Genomic DNA, 23,669 nt, shown 5'->3' on the forward strand with positions numbered 1-23,669 from the left:
GATGCTTGTAATAATATTAGAAGTAAATGGCTCCTGTTTTTTTGAAAATTGGATTAAGCAGATCTCAGTCAACAATCTCCCCCTGTCCCCCTATATATAGTTGAGCAGAATTTCAGCTTTGATTTTACAGACCCAAATGAGCACGAACTAGGACCTTTAGCTATAATAATTAGGAAGGAAACTTGACATTCCAGGACTGTCAACATAAGTTTCTATGTAACTTCAGAATTTTCTTCCACAAAATATAATGAGGAACAACTTGGGGTAGCTTCATGGAGGAGAAGGTCCTAGTTTATGCTACTTTTAGTCACTATGGCTGTTTATTATCTCTCATCTCTTAAACAGTATGTATGCTGATTATTAAGAAACATGATCAGAAGAATTTTCCACAGATAGCTGATTTTTCCCCTGTGGGATTGGAATGCTGAATTGGGTGTGCTTTTGGTCCTATCCAATAAAGCGGTCCTGTGTTTTTGATATTACAAAGAGAGAAAGAAGAAACATGCAATAGCTGCAAATCCAGAGTGTATCTTTTTCTACATTTGTACTTTTTCACCTTGAATAACACCTGGACATATTACCTTATATTTGCTTATGATGGGTCAGTTTTTAATCTATTTTATTTAAACTATTAACACATTCTAGAAAATCAGTTTTTACAATGTGACAGGCTTGCATTCTCTTTTCAATTCAGACTGCCAATGGTGTGGCTTCCAGGGAGGAAGAGGAAATAAGTGAGCTGCAGGAGGATGACAGAGAACAATTTTCTGATCAGCTGGCCAGCATAGGCATGTTAGGAAGAATTGCTGCTGAACACTGTATACCTCTTCTTATCAGGTATAGCTTAAGTCATGTGTATCCTTTGACATGGTCTTTGCTGTTTTCATTCATTGCATCTTCATTGTGGGAAAAAATGATAAACTTGTTTAATGTTTCTCTTCAGTTTGTTAGAAGACAGAGTGACAAGGCTTCATGGCCAGTTACAAAGGCATCAGCAATTAATAAGTTCAGCTGGATCAAGCTCCATTGACAATAAAGTGCTTGATGACTTGTATGAGGATATTCATTGGCTTATTCTAGTCACAGGTGAGTAGAGACTTCTACACACAGGCAACTGAGATCATTCCATTGGAAATGGAGGTTTCTTTGTCAATTCTATTACAATTGTGTATGTGTAGTTTACTCACATAGATGCACCCTTATTTTCACAACACTCAAGTCAGGAAAAATGGTCTTATGTGAGTGTGATGGTTTTCTTTAGCACACAGCAAAAAACCAAACCAAAAAAACAAACAAACCAGATTTGTAGATTGGGTACAAGGATCTTAGTGCTTCTGGTTTGTTTCTATTGAAAAAGAGGGAAAATATAGTACCATTAAGCAATATGTTGAGATTTTTGTTGATAAGGGGAAGCAGTTTCTGTAGGCATGAAATTTTTCTTACTATTTTGGCCAAGTCGGAATTTTATTCAAGCAGAAAGTTAGAAGAACAATTTTACCTAGCATCATTGAGTTGAGGTTTCCAGTTGTCCAGTATGACTCAGTGAAGCAAATTACCAGCTTCCTCAGCCTTCCCTTCCCTCAAAAACCCAAAGTTACAACTTTGAAAATATAGTCTAATTGTTTTACAGTATTTGAGAGCAATTGCTTGTTTCTTGAATGAGGATTATTGTATTTAGGAAAGATTAGCATTGGTATATGCAATACAGAAAACCTTAACATTTAGCTCAAGGCTTATAGAATAGGAAAAATAAATGACAGTTTAAGAAAAGTCCAGCTAAACTGGACTTGAAAAGATGGCTATTATGAATTAGCCCTGGCATTGTTTATTTATCAAATTTCTATGTCACCCTTATCTCACTTAGGTGACTGGGTGACTCTTAATCATCACAGAATGATATAAAAACTTGACTAAAAGCTCAATACAAAATTAAAAGCAAGGTTAACATTTACAAGTTAATTTTTTTTTAAATAGTTAAGAAATTAGGAAGGCTACAGTATATTTGCTGTATTGCACTACTACAGTCAAATTTCTTTTGGACATTGACATAGCCTCCTAGATTCTTTAGACTAGTACCTGCATGAAAATAGGAAGGAAGCACAGATAGGGTGAAATTTAAATGCATCACATGCTGTTGAGGACCCAGTAGTTATAGACTATACAGGAAAGAAGTCTCTTGAAACAGCATCTAATGATCTCCTTCAGTTGGCTGGGAAACAAGCGTTGTGTGAACCCTGAAGGCCAAATTGCCTCTTAATCTTTTGGCCTCCAAGAATAAGAGCTATCATCCTATTATAAACTGCTTTTCCATTAATCAGCACAAAACTCGCTTATATTTAGGCTCAGCAATTCAGATGCAATGTGTGCCAATACTTTGTACTAAAAAGAGAACTACTAACAATTACTATAGGGACAAATGGAAAGGTCATCCGTTTCATGGAGAAAATAAAATGTGCAGGCACAGAAAGTGAAATATTTGACTTTGTAATAGTATATACAAAAGGAAATTTGAAATTGTAGTTGATTATAAAACTGAATATGAGTCAAAAATGTGTCATGGTTTCTGAAAAGGCTTAAGGAATGTTAGGTTTTATCAATACAAATATGCCTCCCAAATTGCTTTGCTCTGCAATGGGCAAATTGAGGTACTTTGTCCAGTTCTGAGCATTAACATTTTTAAAGGATTCAGTCAAGCTGGAACAGGTACAAAGAGGACAGTGAGGATGACCTGGGGCTTGGAAATTTAGTTCTATGTAGGAAAAAAAAGTTTAATGTTGAGAAAATACAATTGAGGAGGGTCATGATGGCATGCTTCAAAAAATACGAGAAGTTCTGTTTGCCATCATCACAGTGGTGGCGCAATGGATTAAAATGCAGTACTGCAGGCTACTTCTGCTGACTGCCGGCTGCTAGAAGTTTGGCAGTTCGAATCTCACCAGGCTCAAGGTTGACTCAGCCTTCCATCCTTCCGAGGTGGGTAAAATGAGGACCCAAATTGTTGTGGGCAATATGCTGACTCTGTAAACCCCTTAGAGAGGGCTGTAAAGCACTGTGAAGCAGTATATGTCTTAAGTGTTACTGCTATTCCAGAATGCAGGGCAGAATAATAGATTTGAGTTTTAGGAAGACCAATTCCAACTGAATGTTATTAAAAAAATGTCCAAATAGTAAGAACTGTTACAGAACAGAACCAATTTTTGAGATGGGATGGATTCGTTTTTGTTGGATGCATTCAAGTAGGAGACAGCCATCTGTCTGGGATACATTAATTAGGATTATTGCACTGTGCACAGGGTTGAACTCAGTAGTCTAAACGATCTCCACTGTGCTTTAATTTTATTTCCATTATTTACGTTAACATCTTGTTTGAAACACATAGGCACAATGCTATGCAGTTATCACAACAGTCTATGTTTCCATATGATCGTATCTCAGATATGTGTATGTGTTCCAAACTGATCTTAAAACAATAGTCCTGTTTTACTGACATACTGGTTCACAAATATACAAGCAAAGACTTTTTATTGAGGTTTTATGGAAATGATGGTCTTAATTCACATGCTATGATGTTTCATTCATGTATCTTTTGGCACTTAAAATTCTTCTTTTTGAGAGCCCTAATGGCCTTCAAGTACTGCTAAGCTGATGATACTGCATGCAAATGCATTGGGGGATTGAAAGCACAGCCTGCTATTTATATATTATGTTGCAAATTAAGAAGAGGTCTACTGCCTCTGGAGAACAGACACTGCAGGCTTCAGGCAGATCCATGGAAGGAGGAACAACAAGATTATTTATGTCTGCCCTCAACACATTATTTTGATCTTGAAATTTGTGTAATTTCTCCCAGTCCTTCCTCTGCATTTTTAGCTACTATATATTCCCCCTGGAAGGAGTTAATTGGTTAGACCTGTCAATATTACAAGAATTTTTGAAAAGGTTCTATCTAGCCTAGGCTGGAAATGCAGAAGACTCTTAAAAAGTAGTAGTGACATGATGGCCAAGATGGGAGATGTATTATTCAAAAATTATATTTGTTATGGGATCTAAGTTGAATTTAGTTTTATTTGCTACTTTCTCCCTAATAATTGTAGTTGTTTATAGACTTTATTCTGACATGTAGAAATTGAATACAAAACCAAACTGAACTATGTACCATAAATGCCAGTTTTAATTTAAGCATATCATAGAATTTAGCCAAATATTGATGCCAATTCTCTCAGCATCTTTTTGATGGCACTTAAAGCAGTATTTAATTTAGGCTAGGTAACTTGAGGTCACTACTTTCTTTTTTTGTTTGTTTGCTTTTAATTTTAAGGCTACCTCTTAGCTAATGATACTCAGGGAGAGACTCCGCTAATACCTCCAGAAATAATGGAGTATTCCATTAAGCATTCAACTGAGGTTGACATCAATACAACGCTTCAAATTCTTGGATCTCCAGGAGAAAAGGCCTCTTCCATTCCAGGGTACAACAGAACCGATTCTGTTATTAGGTAATTTATTTAGTATTTTAATGCTAAATATTGAACCATAAATCAGAAGTAGATAGGGCTATCATTGTAAATTATTAATCTATGATAACAATGTGAATGTCAGAACTGGTGAAAGAAAGTTAAATAGGCTTTCTGTAGAATTAAGATGTAGTGACCTAATATTGATGACTGAGGGGAAAAAACTGTAATATAGTTAAGGTTTTTTGCTCTAAACAAACATTATGATGCACTGTGGTATAAGTAAAATTCGGGAGGGGGGTTGTTGGTATAAGAATAACATAAACACCATTTTTAGAGGACTGTGTGTCAGATAAAGGAAATGCATTGCTTATTAAATGAAAATGAAATGAGTTGTTGTGAACATGCTTACAGGTATATGACATGGGTACATCTTTAAATCAAAATAAATACCTTATAGCAAGGCAGAAATGACTATTCAGAATGTGTTTCCCAGAACATATACAGTTTTGTAAACCAGCATATTGTCACAGAATGCTTTCTAAGTCACTAAAATTAAAATTCTCAAGTAATTTGTTGTCTTTGGGTAAAAATTCAGAGAACTTTGAGGAGAATGTGTTAAAGGGTTTTACTCTTAAAAGAGGAATACCTGTTTCTAACATCTCTCAATAAGGAAACATTTTGAATTAAATTTTTAGTATCCATCTGTTTTAAAAACTTTTGTTTTATAACAGAAAAACAATGTCTTTATTAATATGCATATGGTCTCTATTATTTGCTGTAATAAAACTGCTACACTGAGGCCATATATGGTCTATAATGTTGTAAGTGTTGGCAGCAATAAGTATTTTCTGCAGATATCAAGATCAAATTTCTAAAAGTGAGGAGAGATGGATATAGAAGTCTTAAATTTTAAGGAAATAAATACTTTGACTGTTTAAAAGATAATTTTGAGCCAATATACCACAGACACTCTGCATTTCCAGAATACTTATAAAGCCACTTTTCACACTAGGATAGCAAGTTTTTCAGCAGTTCCTTCATGCTTACAGGAATTGACTAAATAGAAGATATATGATGGTTGCTGCAGAGACATCTTGATACTAAGAAATAAATTTCTAAGGTATCAGACTACCAGCCCAGCACTGCCTTCTATTTGGTTAAAGCTCCCCAGATGTGTGAGTTAAAAGTCTATCCCAACTGGGCTGCCTCACACCATGTAAACGGGAGGTGCAAGATAATTCATTAGGTGTTCCTTTTTGGAGATCTGAATGTGTTACAATTGAACTGTGGCATCACTTTCCCTCTTTCCTCCAAGATACTTACTATCCTCTGAAGGGTCTGTTTTCTTTGGGTTAATATGCTCCTTCAGGGATTAAATAACTGAAAATCAGTACTGTGTCTTGGAAAACTCTTCAGCAATATTAAACTAGTCTTGGACTGAAGAGTTATAAGGTTAACTGGTATAAAGTCTCAATAAAAATTTCAAATATTCTAAGCTGGTTTGTTGCATTAATCTTGGAGAATTAGTTCTTCCTGCAACAGTAACCTGAGATTTCCAAATTAAAGATTGAGAATTTTCATACTAACCTTTAAGGTAAAGAATAGGCAGAATAGGCGGCTGAAAGAGTGAATACGTGGAAAACTTAGTGTTTCAAAAAGGAAACTGTTTTCTACTGGTAGAAATGGGGAAGCTGATCATGTTACTCCCTTATTCCCTTGACAAACCCTAAAAAAAAGAAAAGGTTTCATGTGTTTAAGCATAAATCAACATCAGTGAGTGCTAGGGGAAAATCACAGTATCTTTAATTTTCTTCAGGTTATTGTCTTCTGTTCTAAGAGTTTCGGAAGTGGAGTCTCGAGCAATAAGAGCAGATCTTACGCACCTTCTAAGCCCACAAATGGGAAAAGATATTGTGTGGTTCCTCAAACGGTGGGCAAAAACCTATCTCCTCGTAGATGAAAAGCTATATGACCAGGTAAAATAATTTTAAACTTGTGGACATTTTTTTTGTGCTTTAAGAAATTTAAAATTTAAAATTTCTTAAAGCGCGAATTCTGAAATTTTGCAACAAACCACATGAGCTTATTCATTGCAACACTTAAGTAAGTATGATCTGATCTAAATGTACAATGAAAGAGTTCTTTATAAATAATAAATAAAGATGTTCCTTATAAATAATAATGAGACTTTAAAATGGTTTTTAGGGAATTTATATATGGGAAAAAGCATTCAAAATAGTACATCATTTTTATGATCTGATATGATAATTTCCCGTTTCAGCTGCTTCTGCTGCATGTGTGGACCACCTATATTCCTCTAAAATCAGTGGGCGCATGCATGCAGAAATACGATAATGCAGCTGCCCCCAACTCTTGGGGTGCCAGGGACCAGTTCCATGGAGTGCAATTTTTCTGTGGACTGGGGAGGGGGAGTATGGTTTTATGCACTGCCTAGATCCCGTGCTTGCTCAGATAGAGCTTCATTCACTTGCGTGGCCGGTTCCTGGCAGGCTCAAAGCAGTGCTGGTCTCTGGCCTGGGGATTGGGGACTCCTGCTATAATGAATCTGTCTATTAAATCTGTATGTGCCTTCAATTATGTTATTCCTAATGCATTTTTGAAGAAAACAGATATGTATTTTTAATTTACAATAAACAAAAGAAAGCTATGGAGTCAGACAATGTTCTTATCAATACACTACTATATTCTGTGGCATTCATAAATATTAATTTTTTTTTTAGATAAGCTTGCCATTCAACACCGCATTTGGTGCTGACACTGAGGGTGCCCAATGGATTGTGGGCTACCTTTTAGAAAAAGTACTCAGCAATCTTGCAGTATGGAGTTCTGAGCAAGAACTTGCCAATGACACTGTGCAGCTACTGGTAACTTTGGTAGAAAGGAGGGAGAGGTAAGCCTAAAAGTTATACTCCTAGATGAAAAAAATAAATGTTTTTCTAAGAGTCCCATGAGAATTTCTGGACCAAACTAGATGTTAGTAGACTCTGTGAATATATAAATAGTATCTGTGAGAAGTATTAGTAGTACTGAAACAATTACCTGGTGCCATCTATCTGGAAGGCAGATAGATGAAATATTTTTGTTTATTTTTCACAGTTTGATGGGTTAAATACAAATTAGATGTGTTAAACTTAATAGAGTTTAAAATTCTCTAATTTGTATCTTTTGAGGACAGATCACATAACCAGCATGCATCTGGACTACATTCACAATATAGATTGCTTGCCCATCAAAAGTATGTTGTAAAGATACTTGTTTGAACTACTTCAAAAGAGTTTTAGGCATACATTGAGGAAAATAGGAAGAGATTAAAATGGTTAGAAGTGTTCTTACTATCCAATAAGTTCACAAGCAAAATGATACTGTTTGAACGAACTGCATTGCTGGTAGTCCTTGATTTACAATAGCAATTGCGGGTGGATTTCCAATCATAAGTCATTACGGTTATAAGTTGAGATCCCACCTGACTGTGCCCAATTTTACAACATTCTTTGCAGTGGTCATAAGCAAACACCACAGTCTTAAGAGCAACCCATTTTCCAAAACGGACACTTGTTCCAGGCCCGTCGTAATTTCAAATGATCTTTTAAAGACTAGTCATAAGTTGAGGACAATCTTACTTAGGGGCTGGAATGTAAATACTTAATTTACAAAATGATTCTTTCTAGAAGTTTGATGAGTCTAGTGCTAAGCTACCATTGTTAAGATACCATAGTTATTTCCAAGGCATGGAACATGATTGCGATAACTCTTTTTGATTTGATCAACACCAAAAATTAAAAAGACAATTTGCCAAGCCTCAGTTTTACTGCTAAATTCTTCAGAAACTGATTGCTTCATATTAGTAAATAGAAATGGCAGTTCCAAGACTTGCTTCTAAAGTTCCTTTTAACTTGTGCTTATATATAAATAAATATAAAAACATGTGCTATAGCCAGTTCAGGTTCAAGTGAGTTCCCAAAAGAAGAATATTGTTGGTAAGACATAAATTATTTTGTCCTATTTCTACTTATGAACAAAACAAAGGGGAAGAATTTGACACACAATGTCATTAGATAAATATTTGTTTGTTAAGAATCTGTTTAAAATCTGGGAGAAAGCTGGTTTTATTTAACTGTTCCAGGTTATTGCATTGTTATTTATTGTGTTTCAATGTTTTTCTGTTAGGGCAAATTTAGTAATTCAGTGTGAAAATTGGTGGAACTTAGCAAAACAATTTGCCAGACGGAATCCCCCTCTTCACTTTCTATCCAGTTCAGTGCAACGTACATTAATGAAAGCCTTAGTTCTTGGGGGTTTTGCTCATATGGATGGAGATACCAAACAGCAGTACTGGACAGAAGTAAGTACAATCTCTGCTTTAAAATTCAGGATGAGTGATATCAGCAAGTGACAGTTTGGCATTCAGTAGTCTTGATTTGTTTTCCTTGTTGACTCTATTATTTTATTTATTTATTGGAATTTGTCAAACAAAATGAGTGCATATAAAATATATTGGTGGTGTATAGCTGCATACTCTCAAAATACAATACTTTTCTATCTATTTTCTTTTATTTTCATTTATTATATAAATGAAATATAAAATATATTGGTGGTATATAGCTGCATACTCTCAAAATACAATACTTATCTATTTTCTATTTATTTTCATTTATTAACAAAAATTAGTTATTCAGGGATAAGGAAAGAAATCTGTTACCAACCTTATTTTTGATTCTGGATTGGGAAATCATGGGATATATTATCTTGAACTGCAAAAATACTAATTCTTATAATTTTAATGCAACAATGTTGAATTAAATAATATATTTAAATACTTTAAGTCATTCTTGACATTCATGCATCAATGCTTTCATTTTTATTGTTGAAAATTAAAGTTCTAATATCGGTCATTTTGCTATCAAAGGGTGTCATAAAATTCCATGAAAAATGTTCTGGACCTAAAATAGCAAATATTAAACAAACGAAATCTAACCATAGTATCTTATGTCTGACTTTTCTTTTTATTCTTTCCCTCTTTTTCATTTTGTGCAATGTTGCTTAGTTATATTTACTGATTTAGCATATTTTAGAAACTTTTTTTTGCTGATATGCAGAAAAATGTATTTAAATAAAAACAGTCCACCCATCATTTTGTCTCCACAGTTCAAGACTGTTCCTATCCACTGGATCATCCATCTGCATCCCTTAGATCAGGGGTGTCAAACTTGCATGGTCACGGCATCGTCACGTGACATATCGGGACTTTTTCCCCCTTTGCTAAATGGGGCGTGGCTAGTGCCTGACACATCCAGTCCACGGGCCGCGAGTTTGACAGCCTTGCTTTAAATCATTATTTTACAACCTCAGCAACTTTAAGATGCATTGACCTCAACTCCCAGAAGTTGAAGTCCACACATCTTAAAAGATGCTGAAGTTGAGAAGCATTGCTTTAGAACAGAGGTGTCAAACGGATTTCTTCGAGGGCCGGATCAGCATTGTAGTTGTCCTCTGCGGGCCGGCTGGTGGGAGAGACGGGATGGATGGCAGATGGGACGGATGCTTCCTGCAGCACCATGCCGCCAAAATGGGATGTCCATCTGCTCGTCCCCCGTTTTCACTAGCAGAGGCACCGTCGGCCTCTGCTATTTCCAGGCCACGCTCATGGGCCAGATCTAAGCACCCCGCGGGCCGGATCTGACCCATGGGCTTTGGGTTTGATACCCTCGCATTAGAAGCTGTTTTGAGAGAGTGCCTATTGTACTGTATTGGGAAGCGTCAGTGGCCTCAGTACATCATTCTAAAGACCTCAGAACGATGATTCTGGAGCGTCTATCAAAACACTTGCCTCTTCTGGAGAACGGTGGGCCATTAATACAAGGATGTGGCTGTTGCAAGGGGGAAGTTGAATGGATCAGAAATGACCACCTCAACCCTATTCTCCATCTCCATTTTCCTGATTTAGCCGTTTAGCAAAGGCCACATTTTGCCAAATATACCCTCTTCTGCATACACACATTCATGTGTACACTCACACATGTATAGAGAAAAGAAAACAGACACAAACTAAAAAATTAGAGGAATACTTTGGGGAAAAAAAGTTTCTCCCTTTTTTCCCCTTTATTTTAGCTATAGACATATTCCATTGCCTTCCAGGATTTAAGCATGTGCTATTTCTTAATCAATACTTCCCGTTTCCTTTTCAAGGAAGCGTCTCAAAAAATGATTTTTTAAAATAGTGTGACGTGTGTTTAAAAAATGTGGCTGCAAAAACAAAGGCTGTATTCTTGAGCCAGAAACAGCTAGATGTAAAGTTTTACAATGGATAATGAGCCCTTTTGGCAAACAAAATATTATACAAAGCCAGATAGGACAAGTCAACATAAAAGAATTCAAACCACGCTTATCAGGTTTTGGAGGCCTAATGTGTTCATGATGTTTTAAAAGAGCAAGAAATGATATGACTCCTTTACCACTCCCATAGTGAGACTCCAGAGACAACTGTTGTGACTCAGTTTCTCCACGCATCTCTTCCACAATTGTTTAAAACAATCCCACTAGCCTTTTACAATCCAATTTTGCTGTGGATGCCCCAAAAGTGTTTTTTCAAAAGGCAACTGAACTTCCTTAGTTTTTTTCTTTTTGTTTTCATGAAAACCTTTCTCATCCAAGAAGCTTCTTCATTTCTGACTGAAGGAAATTTTTTTTAAAAAATAAGAAAGTCCAGTTGCCTTTGGGGAAAAAAAGCACCTTTGAGACAAACATGACCTGGATGATTGAGGATTTCCATAGACATTTTGCTATGGACATTTACTACCTGTTAAAACACCTTGCTTTTTAAAATCAATTTGAAGGCACCCCCTCTGCCTTTGAAGTTGATTTTTAGCTTGTTTTTATATTCACGTTTTAACCCTGTTTTTAATTGTATTTTTGTGGTTTTATGGCTTTTGTTTATTACCCGCCCAGAGTCAGTTCAGCTTTTTTTTTTTTTAAGCCATAAAATTTGGCTTAAAATTTACATACGTACTGCTTTTTCAAAATCGGTGTTCCTTTAGCATTTTAAGGTTTTTGGCTGGGTATGTTTTATACATAATATTCAAACAAGAAATAAATTATTTAAATATTTACTCATTTATTTATCATATTTAGAAACTGCCTATCTCCCTCATAGAGGGATTTTAGTAAACGGGCATTGCCAACTTATTTAGAACTGAAGTAATGCCTCTATGATCAATCTTAAACTTCCTCCAGTTTAAAGAAGGAATGCCCACCAACAGAAGAGGATTTAATTAAAAAAATCCTTGAATGTGCAGAGATGGGCAAGCTTACAAAGGAACTTAAGGAAAGAGAGGACACAGATGACTATAGAGTATGGTACAGATGGCATGAGTGGTGGGAGAAAAGGAAAAACGAAAAAAAGGAAAAAAGGGGGAAGTGAAATAATACTTTATTGTTTTTTGTGATAATATTGCTTGAATGTGCTGAAGATCAAAGTAAAGAGAAGTCGTTATAAAAGAAATTGGATTATTTAAATAGATTAAGATAAAGTTAGAATATATTTAAATAATAAGAAAGGAACACCTTAAATGAGCTGTTAACAACAGAAAAATGATATGTATAGATGTGTTGTTTGTTTTGTGTTTGTTTTAATGTGTTTAAAATAAAAAAAAATTAAAAAAAAACTTCCTCCAGTTTAGGTTGTGTTATATATAAACAATACTGTTATCCAAATAAGTGTATTTATATGAAAAATCTTTGGGTCAAACTCTTTCTGTCTGCAGCTTTCTGCAGGAAAGCTACAGTATACTTCTTTTTATTTTTGTTTTGCAGGTTCTTCAGCCACTGCAACAACGATTCTTAAATGTGATAAACCAAGAAAACTTCCAACAAATCTGCCAGGAGGAGGAGGTGAAACAGGAAATTACTGCCACCTTAGAAGCACTTTGTGGTATTGCTGAGGCTACCCAGATAGACAATGTAGCAATTCTCTTTAATTTTCTGATGGACTTCCTTACAAATTGCATTGGACTAATGGAGGTGTACAAGAATACACCAGAGACTGTTAACCTCATTATAGAAGTTTTTGTTGAAGTTGCACATAAACAAATATGCTATCTTGGAGAGGTAAATAAATTTAAAAATATATTCTAAATATAGGATATATGCTGGAAATGTACATATCTGTACAGTAATATCAGTTTCTTTTCACACCTTTAAAGCCTTTTTTTTATTTTATTTCTAATAACAGAAATCATTGAGCTCTGTAAATTGAAGCATTTTCATATTTTGGAAGAATCTTTTGAAGAGCTTGGAATTTCTAAACATTTTTAGTATTATCAGTTAGGTTGAATTAAAACTGAGAGTTGATGATTCATGACATGATGCATTTGTTTCTGTTAGAATATTTTCCTTCACCATTGTGCTGATTTGTCCATTTGGAGAGGGTTTGAGTTAGATATTATTTATGTCTCATGCTTTGATTGCATTATTTTATGACCATCTGTGTGATGAGGCTGTGTGCTGTCAGATAATGGAGAATCTGACCATGTATAGAAGAATACAGTAGAACCTCTGGTCGCAAGCGCTTCTGACCACGACCAAATTGGGTTTCAACCAAAAAAATTCACTTTTTTTTTTCGTGGCCAATTTCCCCTTCCACACCACTTTTTTTTGTAAGTGCCAAATTTCCAAAATTAGGTTCAGATCACAACCAAATCGGTTTGCGACCAAAGTTATGGAACGAATTATGGTAGTGACCAAAGGTTCTACTGTACTGGTAGTTCTCGACTTATAACCATTTGTTTAGTGATCATTCAAAGTTACAATGGCATTGAAAAAGTGACTTATGACTTTTTTCATACTTACAGCCATTGCAGTAATTATGGTCATGTGATCAAAATTTAGATGCTTGGCAACTGGCTCATATTTATTATGGTTGCAATGTCCCAGGGTCATATGATCATCTTTTGTGACCTTTAGACAAGCAAACTCAATAGGAAGCCAGATTCACTTTACAACCATGTTACTAACTTAACCACTGGAGTAATTCACTTAACAACTGTGGCAAGAAAGGTCATAAGATGAGACAAATCTCACTTAACAACTGCCTCACTTATTAACAAAAATTTTGAACTCAATTGTGGTCATAAGTCAAGGACTAGAACTAGAATAGAATGCTTACTGCTTCAGTAGCTGTAACTTAGAAGGTGTACGCCCCAATGTTAACTGTTAAAGATATAGTAGATACTTGCTTACTTCTTCCAGCCACAGGGCTCCTAAACATGGAAAAATTAATAATACCAAGAGAGATTTTCCTACAAAATGTTATAACTATACAATGGAAATTCTACACTGCTTAAATGTATGCCTGACAATGTGATTTACTATGTTGGAGATTATTTCCTTCGAGCAATAGGATTTATAATGATTAAGAATTGTTATTTTATTGTTTTAAACCCTTGTTATAAATGGAGTATATTCTGCTTAATATCAGTTGCAACTGAAGTGGTTTCAAGGCCTGAGTAATAAGTACATTCTAGCAAATGTATATCCTTCATTAAGCCTTCTTTTCTTTTTTCATTATTTTTTTTTCTTTTGCAGTCTAAAGCCATGAATTTATATGAAGCTTGTCTGACCCTACTTCAAGTATATTCCAAGAATAATTTAGGTAGACAACGAATAGATGTTACAGCAGAAGAGGACCAATACCAGGATCTTCTTCTCATTATGGAGCTTCTCACTAACCTACTTTCAAAAGAATTTATAGATTTCAGTGATACAGGTAGGGAGAAATTTAGAACTGAAAATAACATGGATGAAACTTAAAGAGCTCTTTATCTCTTGACACCAGTATGTAATGAACAAATAACAGAGCTCTGTTGGTTCGCTCTCTTAAATTTCAGAGTTAAAACCTTAGTTCACTGATGCATTTATTCAAACAGTTTTTGATGTTTTCCTGTTTGGCTCTTCAGTGGCTTTCAATTTTTTTCCCCAATCTTTTATTGCCTTCCTGATTTTTATATTGTTTGTATTTTTACGGAATGCTTAAACTAATATTGGAGAATTTAAGCAACCTGTTGAGAAATGTAGGCAGTCAAATATCTTTTTAAAAAGTAATTTTTTTGAAGCATTTGCATAATGGCATGAATAAATACTAATTATAGAGTATAGTAGATACATGTAGTCCTCAATTTATGACTTACAGATCCCCCCAAAAGCTACTTAGAACTTGGTTCCAAAGTTATGGCAGCTGCAGTCATTCACCCTTACAACTGACCACGGGGATATACAGCACCCCCTCCACCTAGCTCCCCAAAGGTGGAAGGGTGTGAGGTCCAGTGGCTTGGGAAGCAGGCCCAAGGCCTGTGGCGACCCCAAGGAGCAGGAATTGAAGTATGGGATGCCTCAAAATGGAGGAGGCCTGAGGCAGGACCTGTTCATTTGACAACCTCATCAGGAAGAGCAGGAATGGGGGGGTCATGAGATGATCATGTGGCCATTTCACTTACTGGCCAATTTGACTTCCAACCTATCAGGGAGATGGGCAGCATATACATTTAAATAAAAGGAAGGAAGGAAGGAAGGAAGGAAGGAAGGAAGGAAGGAAGGAAGGAAGGAAGGAAGGAAGGAAGGAAGGGCTCCATCACAGTTGATGATTGAAGACTACCTGTAAATTGGTAAACCTGTATTTGTCTGTTTATAATATATGAAACCATTCCCTAAACAGATAATTATTCATTGTAAGCACAGTTTTTCATTGAATTTTATATTCATTTATCAGCCAAATCTTTGTGGCTGCTAATAAGATTACTGTTTGGGTTTTTATCTTGTACATTTTGAACTATAATAAGAAGATACGTTTAATTAGAAGTTAAGCAGATCATTAGTGAATCATTGCTTTAAAATATATTAAAGTGGTCTGCCTTATGACAAATCTAAATTTGAAGTTTGAAAACAAGACACAAACACACAACATTTATAAAAATAACACTTTTCCCTACAGCTACTTCGAAGTGATCCTTTCTTACTATTTACATCTATTCACACATATTTTAACTTTATCTTATTCAGCAATTTATTTTCTATCATTCTTTCTTTTGTCTAGATTGCACTTTGATCTTCAACATTTAATAAAATAAAATAAAAAACTTAAAAAAATTGAAGTTTGAAATGTATATATCTTATAATTGTATGTCTAGAGGTACATTAATTTTGACTATAGTAGATTACAAAATATCTTTTATAGTTTTTGTTAGAATTTCAGGCTTTCTTTCACCTTAAAATTGATTTCCTATTTTTCTTGTTGAATGTCTGAGTCTTTTTATCCACCTCAGAATCCAAAGAAGAATAAGAAAAAAGCAGGTATAATTTAAATACGCCTCCCTGTACTGTTTAGTTTTTCTAAAGGAAACAGGTTTTTAAGATCAACTGCAGAAGGCAAAGTAACGTTTGGCATCACCTTACTGAGATTCAAGCACTGCATTCCAATTACTTGAATTAATAATTTGTGAAAGATTTCATGCTCACTAAGCTTGGTGTTCAGAAAATATTTGCAGATAGTTGAATTTGTTCTTATATTCTATATTTCTCCCCTCTTCCCCATCTTTTTAGATGAAGTATTTAGGGGACATGAACCTGGGCAAGCAACAAACAGATCTGTATCGGCAGCAGATGTTGTCTTATATGGAGTGAATCTAATCCTGCCTTTAATGTCCCAAGATTTGTTAAAGGTATGTACAGTGCCATGCAGGGTTGCAGAAAGAGATGGGGAATTTTGAGAGTTCTTCCAAAAATTTTAATCATTATAATATTGTGTCTCTAAATATGACCATGGATTTTCTACTATTACCAGTATTCTCATGGCTGACTGAAAATGGCCACTGGCACTAACTCAGAGCTTCAGCCAAGCTCATGCCTGCCTTTAAACAGCCTTTTAAACCTAGTACTGTCTAAATGTGTTAATAGTGCCATCTGTGGAATAGTTTGGTATTGGACAATTAGTGTAATGAAGTAGTTAATATACTAGGTTGAGACTGAGGAAATAACATGCATGGTACCTCCCTTTGGTTACAATTTTCAGAAGTCTTTAATTGTAAATCAGCTTCACCAGAGTTTATCACAATAAGTGATCTATGGTTTCAACAATGGGCCATGAATTACAAAAATATGTCAGTTTTAATTCTGTACTGACCTCAAAAACCTAGGACTATATACGTATTACAAATTGTGAAACATATAAAAATAATAACCCTTGATTTTGAATGCCTGACATTGCTTTGCATTCTTCAAATGTAATTATTAAGAAGCCTCATTAACATGAACCTATTTACTTTTTCCTTCTATAGTTTCCATCACTATGTAATCAGTACTACAAACTAATTACTTTTATTTGTGAAATATTTCCTGAGAAAATTCCACAGCTTCCAGAAGACTTGTTTAAAAGCCTTATGTATTCATTAGAATTGGGGATGACATCGTATCCTTTAAAATCTTATTTTGGAGGAGCAGGGAAAGGACTTATTCAGTTGATCTCTTTACTTTTCTTTCTTTAAATCATTATATTACTGTATACTTGATATATCGTATTTTTTGGAGTATAAGGTGCACCTTTCCCCCGCCCCCCCCCAAAAGAGACTGAAAATTTGGGTGCATCTTATACTCCGAATGTAGCTTTTTCGAAGCTTTTTTTCAACCCTAACAAGGCAATAATGAGGCACTAGCCAGCAATCTTCCCAGCTTTGCCTGCTCCCTGGACTCTCTGCTGTGCTTTAACAAGGCGCTAGCAGTGAAGGATCTCCATGCTTTGCTCCGACTCTCAGCTGTTCTTTAGAAGCTTTTTTTCAGTCCTAACTAGGCAGTAGCCGAGTGAAGTGATCTCTCCCCCACTTTGCCTGCTTTTCTCATTTCTGCTTCCTCTCAGCTGTGCCTTACAAGCTGTTTTTTATCCCCAAGCAGGGGATAAAAAACCAGCAAACTAATGTGCTGAAGCTGACCAGACTAAGGACGCTAGCCATATGAATACCTGGTAGGCAGATTTTTTTTTTTCCTATTTTCCTCCCCAAAAACTAAGCTGTGTCTTATACTCCGAAAAATACGGTATACCCTTTTAAGCCTTAAGAATGTCAAGAATTTCAGTTATTGATTACTTACCTGAACATTTGCATTGTGTGGTTTTTTGGTTACCAAAGTTATTTTATGTGAGGGAATCCAAATATTTCTTATTTTATTTTGGCAGAGAATCTAATACAATCTTTCATCAGGTTTTGCATATTCTTTGTTTGAAGTAACGTATACTTCGTATACTTCATTATACGTATACGTATAATGAGAAGCAGTTATTCATTTATTGTAACTTTCCCATCCTGTTACCAGTAAGGAACCAGGATATATGTGCACCAGATTGTTTAAGCTTGTTGCTAGAATATTCTAGCATTTAAAATATTACAAGAATTCCCCGATACGAAAAATAAAATTACTTTTATAATTTTGTAGGGATGGAATCTGTTGTTCTTACACAGTTTCTAGATTCACTAACATTTTAATGTAAAAATATTTAGATATTCTGTGCTCATTTGCTACAAGTTGTTGTGGCCCTCTACATTTGATTATTTGTTTCAGCCCTAAATTCTCCCTCTTTACTTTCCTTAGTTACATTTGATTAAAACATAGAAATGCAATAAGAGCAATTTCTAGGAAGAAATAGTGGAGGAGGAAACAATTTCAACCACTTAGTGGTAATCTTAGCTTGAAATATATAGGAAAATGGCAATTTTTAAGTTCTGTTTACTGGTTTTCCTGACATACTGTATAATTTCCAAATACCCCCCAAAGGAATAAATATATTTCTTGACTTTGAATAATCAGAATGAGTTCAGATGTTTGCCAGCTCTGCTTAGAAGCTCTAACACCATTAGCAGAACAATGTGCAAAAACACAGGAATCAGAGTCATCCCTCTTTTTAGCAACAAGACACTTTCTTAAGGTAAGAGACACCATTCCATATATTACCGTCTAATATTGTGGCTTGGATTTCAGCATAGAGCAACACCATCGTGTAATATCGTTGGTGTTGGCAGCTTTCCCCAATGGTGGGACAGCATGTTTGACCCAGCTGCTGAGAATTTTGGGAATTCCAGCTCAGTTCATTTGCACAGTGCTGTATTGGCAAATACAATATTGCAAAATAGGAAATAGAGGCTGAGGGGCAGAAGCCTTAGTGATCCTTCAAAAAGCTTTGAGAACAAACCTTATGCCATATTACTTACTGGAAACCACTTTTTCTTGCCAGAGGAGCTTTTTGGATGAAAGCCAGTAATCAGGTTAAAACCACATTTGATGCCAGTTTTTGTAAAATTAATCCTGCTTTTTTATATGTTTAGATTATTGGTTACTGAGGAGCCCAAGTAATCTACTATTAAAAAGTACCCAGTTTTTCCACTAGAAAATTCATTGTTTTGTGCCCATGGGAGTAGACTATATTAGTAAGGAAGTTAAAAATTCTTAACATGATTAAACAGATAGATTGGGGTCTCTGCTTCAGCCATTTACCCTTCGTTTGTTATATGGTGATAACACTGTTTTAACTTACACATTGTTGCAAGTAATTACGTATTTCTTTTGAAAGTTAATTTTTAGTCCTCATCTTAAAACACAGGCTTCTACAAAGCAGTTGTCACTTTCATCTTAGCACAATTTTTTTCTTAAAAAGTCAGGATATAAAGTTTTGTTTTTACATTTTAGATGGTTTTTGATATGCTGGTACTGCAAAAGCACAATACAGAGATGACAGCTGCAGCAGGGGAAGCATTTTATACATTAGTATGTTTGCATCAGGTATGATATTTTATGGTGTCATTATCTCTTCCATGTTCCATAATGTTTAGGGGCCGTAGAGATCTATAATTAAATCTTACAGTCAGATAGAATTAACTTGATGGCTTGAGGGAAGCCACTATCTTTCAACTTTAAATAAATGTTCCTTGCATCCAAAATTGGAAATATACTTAAATTGTAATTCTGTTAACAAGTCAGTCTATAGGAAGCCTTTGATATTATTCCACAGAGTTAATTTTTACTAATAAATTTTCTTCTGAAATATAAATGTGATTATTTTCTTTACAGGCAGAATATTCTGAATTAGTTGAAACTTTACTATCAAGTCAGCAAGATCCCATAATTTACCAGCGGTTAGCAGATGCTTTCAACAAACTTACTGCAAGCAGCACTCCGCCTACGCTGGACCGTAAGCAGAAGATGGCCTTCCTCAAAAGTTTAGAAGACTTTATGTCAAATGTCGGTGGTCTTCTCTGTGTAAAATAAATACCAGAACTGTATGCCTAACTTAGACCCTTTTTGCAAAATGCACTGAAAAATGCTGAAAGCTGACGTAATCTTAAATGCCTGTTGCTGGGTTTTTTGCAGCCATCTCAAATTTCAGAGAGCCTGGAAGTTTTGAGCAGTGGAATAGGAGATGTCAACTCTAAAATCAGCTTCTGCTAATATGTGTTAGCCACCGTCTGTCATATACCTTTTATGTTGTACAGAATAAAAACAGAAAAACTGAAATGTTTAAAAGAATTCCACAAGTGCATATAGACATGGGCACAGTAAAAAAAAACAAAAAAACCAAGAATCAGTGCCTTGTCCCAGAAGTCCTCAAGTAGTGATGAATCAACTCCTATAATATTTTTTGTTATTGCTAGAAGCCCTTTTTGGTGCGTGATTTAGACACATACAGAACTGTAAAACAATTCTAAGCTTTATTTTTCCTCTCCGAAAACTGTGTGTAACCCAGTGAAGAAAAAAACCACCAAATGATATTTTTTAACTTGGATTTAGTGTTTTTTTTTTGTTTTTGTTTTTTTTGCTTTTTTTTACATCAACCTGGCGTTGCATGTTTGTGTAATACAACTTTTTACATTATATGCTGCTGCCCTAAAGTTCAGAAAGAAGAAAGGTGTATATTTTTGTTTCCCCTGAAATGAACTTTAGGAACTGTAGCCATTTCATTGCCTTAATTTAAAACAAAAAAAAATAGCTGAAATAAGTTAGGTGAGTTATCTAAGGCAAGCTTTGAATCTTCAAAACTGGTTTAGAATGTTGGCACTAAGCTGCCATGTATCTGTTTGCAGCCCTTATGTGTTGAGAGTATTATGTCTATGAGTGTAAACAAAAAATCAGTGTATACCTTTACTTTTAATATTTGTTGAGTCACACCCATGTCATACACAACTGCAGTGTATTTCAAGATTGAATTGTTTGCTGAAGCAATAATGTTTCAAATTATGTAAATTATTGATTTCTACAATTTTTTTTTAATGTTGGGGCATTAGATTCAGTGGCTAGACTACACGAGCATCAAACTCTTCTAGCAAGGGCCGTGCATGTTTGACTTCAGAATATGGACCCATGGTTTAATATTTTGCCACCATTGTCAAATTTAATAGTGCTGTCTTCTGCTGCTCTGATCCCACTTGTTTGGTGTGTTGGCACTTTAACTATGTAAGATTACCTGTATGGTTTCATCCTGCACTCACCAAATAGGAGGTTGCCATGGGAACAAAGTGGCAGGATATCAAGAATATGGAAGCAGAACATTTATTCATAATTGTAAGCCAAACTAAACCAACCGGAATATGTATGCTGCTGATTAAAAATAACCTTTTTTAATGAAGGAAGGAGATAATTTGTCTCCAGAATCTTGTGCTTCATATTTGCAAGAACTGAGCTATTGGATATTAACAAATAAATATTTTTACATTTTATATAGAAATGTAAGCCCTCACCTCATCCTAGCATCATGTTTGCAATTCCGTGCCAGTCTTGAGCTGTTCATCTCACCATTTAATCACACTACCCATAATTATTTATATATGATTTGAAATCTTTAATATTATAGAGTTTTATAAGGGTCCAAGACTTCTTTAATTCCTTCTCATTAAACCACAATCAGAAATCAAGGGAAAGATGGGCTATGGTTTGTAAATCTTTCCTGTGAACTGTAATGTTTTCAAAAACTGAAGACTGGCTAGAGGAAGTTGCTTCCTTGAATAAATAAACAAAAAGGTTCAATAAAGAATGGCTTGGTTCAGAGATCTCTACAAACTAAATGGCTTGGCTTTCAGAACATACTGTGACAAACTCTTTGCACTTGATTTAATTTAGTATGCATGAGTGGCTGAGCTGAGCAAATGATGGTTATTTAGCCACTGGTTGGTCTCCTAAAAATAAGTTTTAAAACACATAATCCTAACGAACTAATCCATAACTTGCCATGATATCTGAACTGAGCCTAAATTGTTCAATTCTCAATTATATTGTTCCATCTCTTTCTGTTAGTGTTATTTGTAGAATAAGGGAATTGTTTTGGCTTCTGATTTGTTTTAAAAATTGGGTTTGTCCTGTGGCTCCAACATAATTATATGTTTTAATTATGATGAATTCTACATGTGTCTTTTAAAACTGTCTGTTAACATTTAAGTTTCTAAACCAATTTGCTTTCAAAATTTTACTCATGATGTTGAAACAAAATTCTACTGCCTATTTTTAAATTGATGGCAATTTATTGCTAGGATGTAACTAAGCTCTCATTTATTGTGAACAACAATACTAGCTTATAAAATTAGTGCTTAAAGGTGCCATGTGAACTTTTGGAAATGTGAGACATAATGTTTATCTCTGGAAGCATTGAAGAGCCAGTTTACACAGTTTCCTTAAAGTGGAAATACTTGCAAGGCAACAATGAATTGTGCTCAAGAATTCCACTTTCTTGACTGTTTGGGGAAGAATCTGCTAAGTGGCCTGCTGGGCATTATCGGTTCATTTCAAATTACTCTGTTCCAGATTTCTGCACAAATGAATGGTGGTGGTGCACAACAGGTCTTGGTGGATTGTTTCTAAATTGTCAAGGATTATTTGCAATTTTAAACTTGATTTAAAATGTATATTATATTAAAGGGACACTATCCAATACATTTTTATCTGAAATTTTGTAATCGTTAGAAATTTCTAAGGAGGTTATCTTTCCAGTTTTTGTATTTTTTTAAAAGTATGAATAATACTATCTTACCCCTACGCCATCCAACATGTTTCCAGATGTAATGCAATGTATCTCCACTCCTAAATGTTGACATTTTAACAATCCAGAATTAGCTCTACTAATTCTGAAAGCTCACTTTGCAGCATAGACACATTTATCACACTGGAGAACTCTCTTATTACCGTACTAGACTGTGTCCAGATCTACTCCTTTTAGTGAAAACACAGACAAAGCCAATGGAAGCCAATAAAAAAAATGCATTTTAGTTAGCTGACATTCTTTGAGAATTTGGTTCAATATTCAATAACCCCGATGAGTCCGCCTTCAGGGAAACTTAGAGAAAAGGAAAACAAAGTAAAAAAACATTTGCTGTAAGATCCCATTATGCAACCTACAACTTTATAATTCAGACATACCAAATATGATGCTTTGACAGAGCAAATCATTTTCTTGGAATATCTTTCTAATGATAGCCATTGCTGTTCTGTATTTACTTCCAAATTATATTCAGCTCTATTGCTAGATTTTCAAAACATAAAACATGAATCACGTGCTTTCACCATAGATAAACTGACCTTGCTTTTATCTTGGGTGTTGATAGTACTATTACGCTTTTCAAAGAGAATGTCTGGAATTCTAATCTGAGCATGGTAAAATGCAATTCAAGTATTGGGTTGCCATTTATTATATTTAGTGAAATATATGCAACTTACATATAAAGACAGAATGTAAAAAAATGATAAATTGCTCAAAATTCAAATTAATTGCCCTATCTGACAGCTAATTTATCACAATAGAAATTTAAATAATTCAAACTGGTCCCAGCAATTATTGGTGTTAAACATATACAGTAGTAACATATCTGCACAATAATACCAAAATTGTTTATAGTAGGATCCCCATTCTGTGATTTGAGTGGTTTCCTCTAATGAACCACTTCCAAACAGAACTTAAACCATGCAAAAGAACTCCATCTGAAAAACAATACCATCCTTATAAATTATTGGAACTGTAATTTAATAACAGAATTTTCCATCTTATTAATCTGAGAGCTGCTGAACATCTTATATTTATGGGTTTATCTCATTATTCTATGAGTCAGCTTCATTGAAGATTATTTTAAAAGCAGATCTCAAAGTAATGAAAATCTATTTTTCCAAATTTTCTCGTCTGCA

At 34.9% G+C, this 23,669-nt stretch overlaps 1 protein-coding gene across 1 annotated transcript in view; it reads left to right on the forward strand.

Annotated features, from left to right (window-relative positions):
• The window catches only part of XPO4 (exportin 4), a 71,609-nt gene extending 51,820 nt beyond the window's left edge, over window positions 1-19,789 (forward strand). Inside the window, exons 11-23 of the mRNA XM_070943914.1 lie at window positions 695-837; window positions 944-1,086; window positions 4,319-4,496; window positions 6,274-6,433; window positions 7,199-7,368; window positions 8,646-8,820; window positions 12,288-12,581; window positions 14,058-14,238; window positions 16,068-16,186; window positions 16,802-16,932; window positions 18,321-18,438; window positions 19,197-19,289; window positions 19,578-19,789. Of these exons, the coding sequence (XP_070800015.1) occupies window positions 695-837; window positions 944-1,086; window positions 4,319-4,496; window positions 6,274-6,433; window positions 7,199-7,368; window positions 8,646-8,820; window positions 12,288-12,581; window positions 14,058-14,238; window positions 16,068-16,186; window positions 16,802-16,932; window positions 18,321-18,438; window positions 19,197-19,289; window positions 19,578-19,775 (2,103 nt within the window). The 3' untranslated portion in view covers window positions 19,776-19,789. The remainder of the gene's footprint in view (window positions 1-694; window positions 838-943; window positions 1,087-4,318; window positions 4,497-6,273; window positions 6,434-7,198; window positions 7,369-8,645; window positions 8,821-12,287; window positions 12,582-14,057; window positions 14,239-16,067; window positions 16,187-16,801; window positions 16,933-18,320; window positions 18,439-19,196; window positions 19,290-19,577) is intronic.
• The last annotated feature ends 3,880 nt before the right edge of the window (window positions 19,790-23,669 follow it).

This window comes from Pituophis catenifer, unplaced genomic scaffold, assembly GCF_029215685.1.
Source record: "Pituophis catenifer annectens isolate HBS135680 unplaced genomic scaffold, rPitCat1.0.hap2 SCAF_4, whole genome shotgun sequence".
Taxonomy (NCBI): Eukaryota; Metazoa; Chordata; class Lepidosauria; order Squamata; family Colubridae; genus Pituophis; species Pituophis catenifer.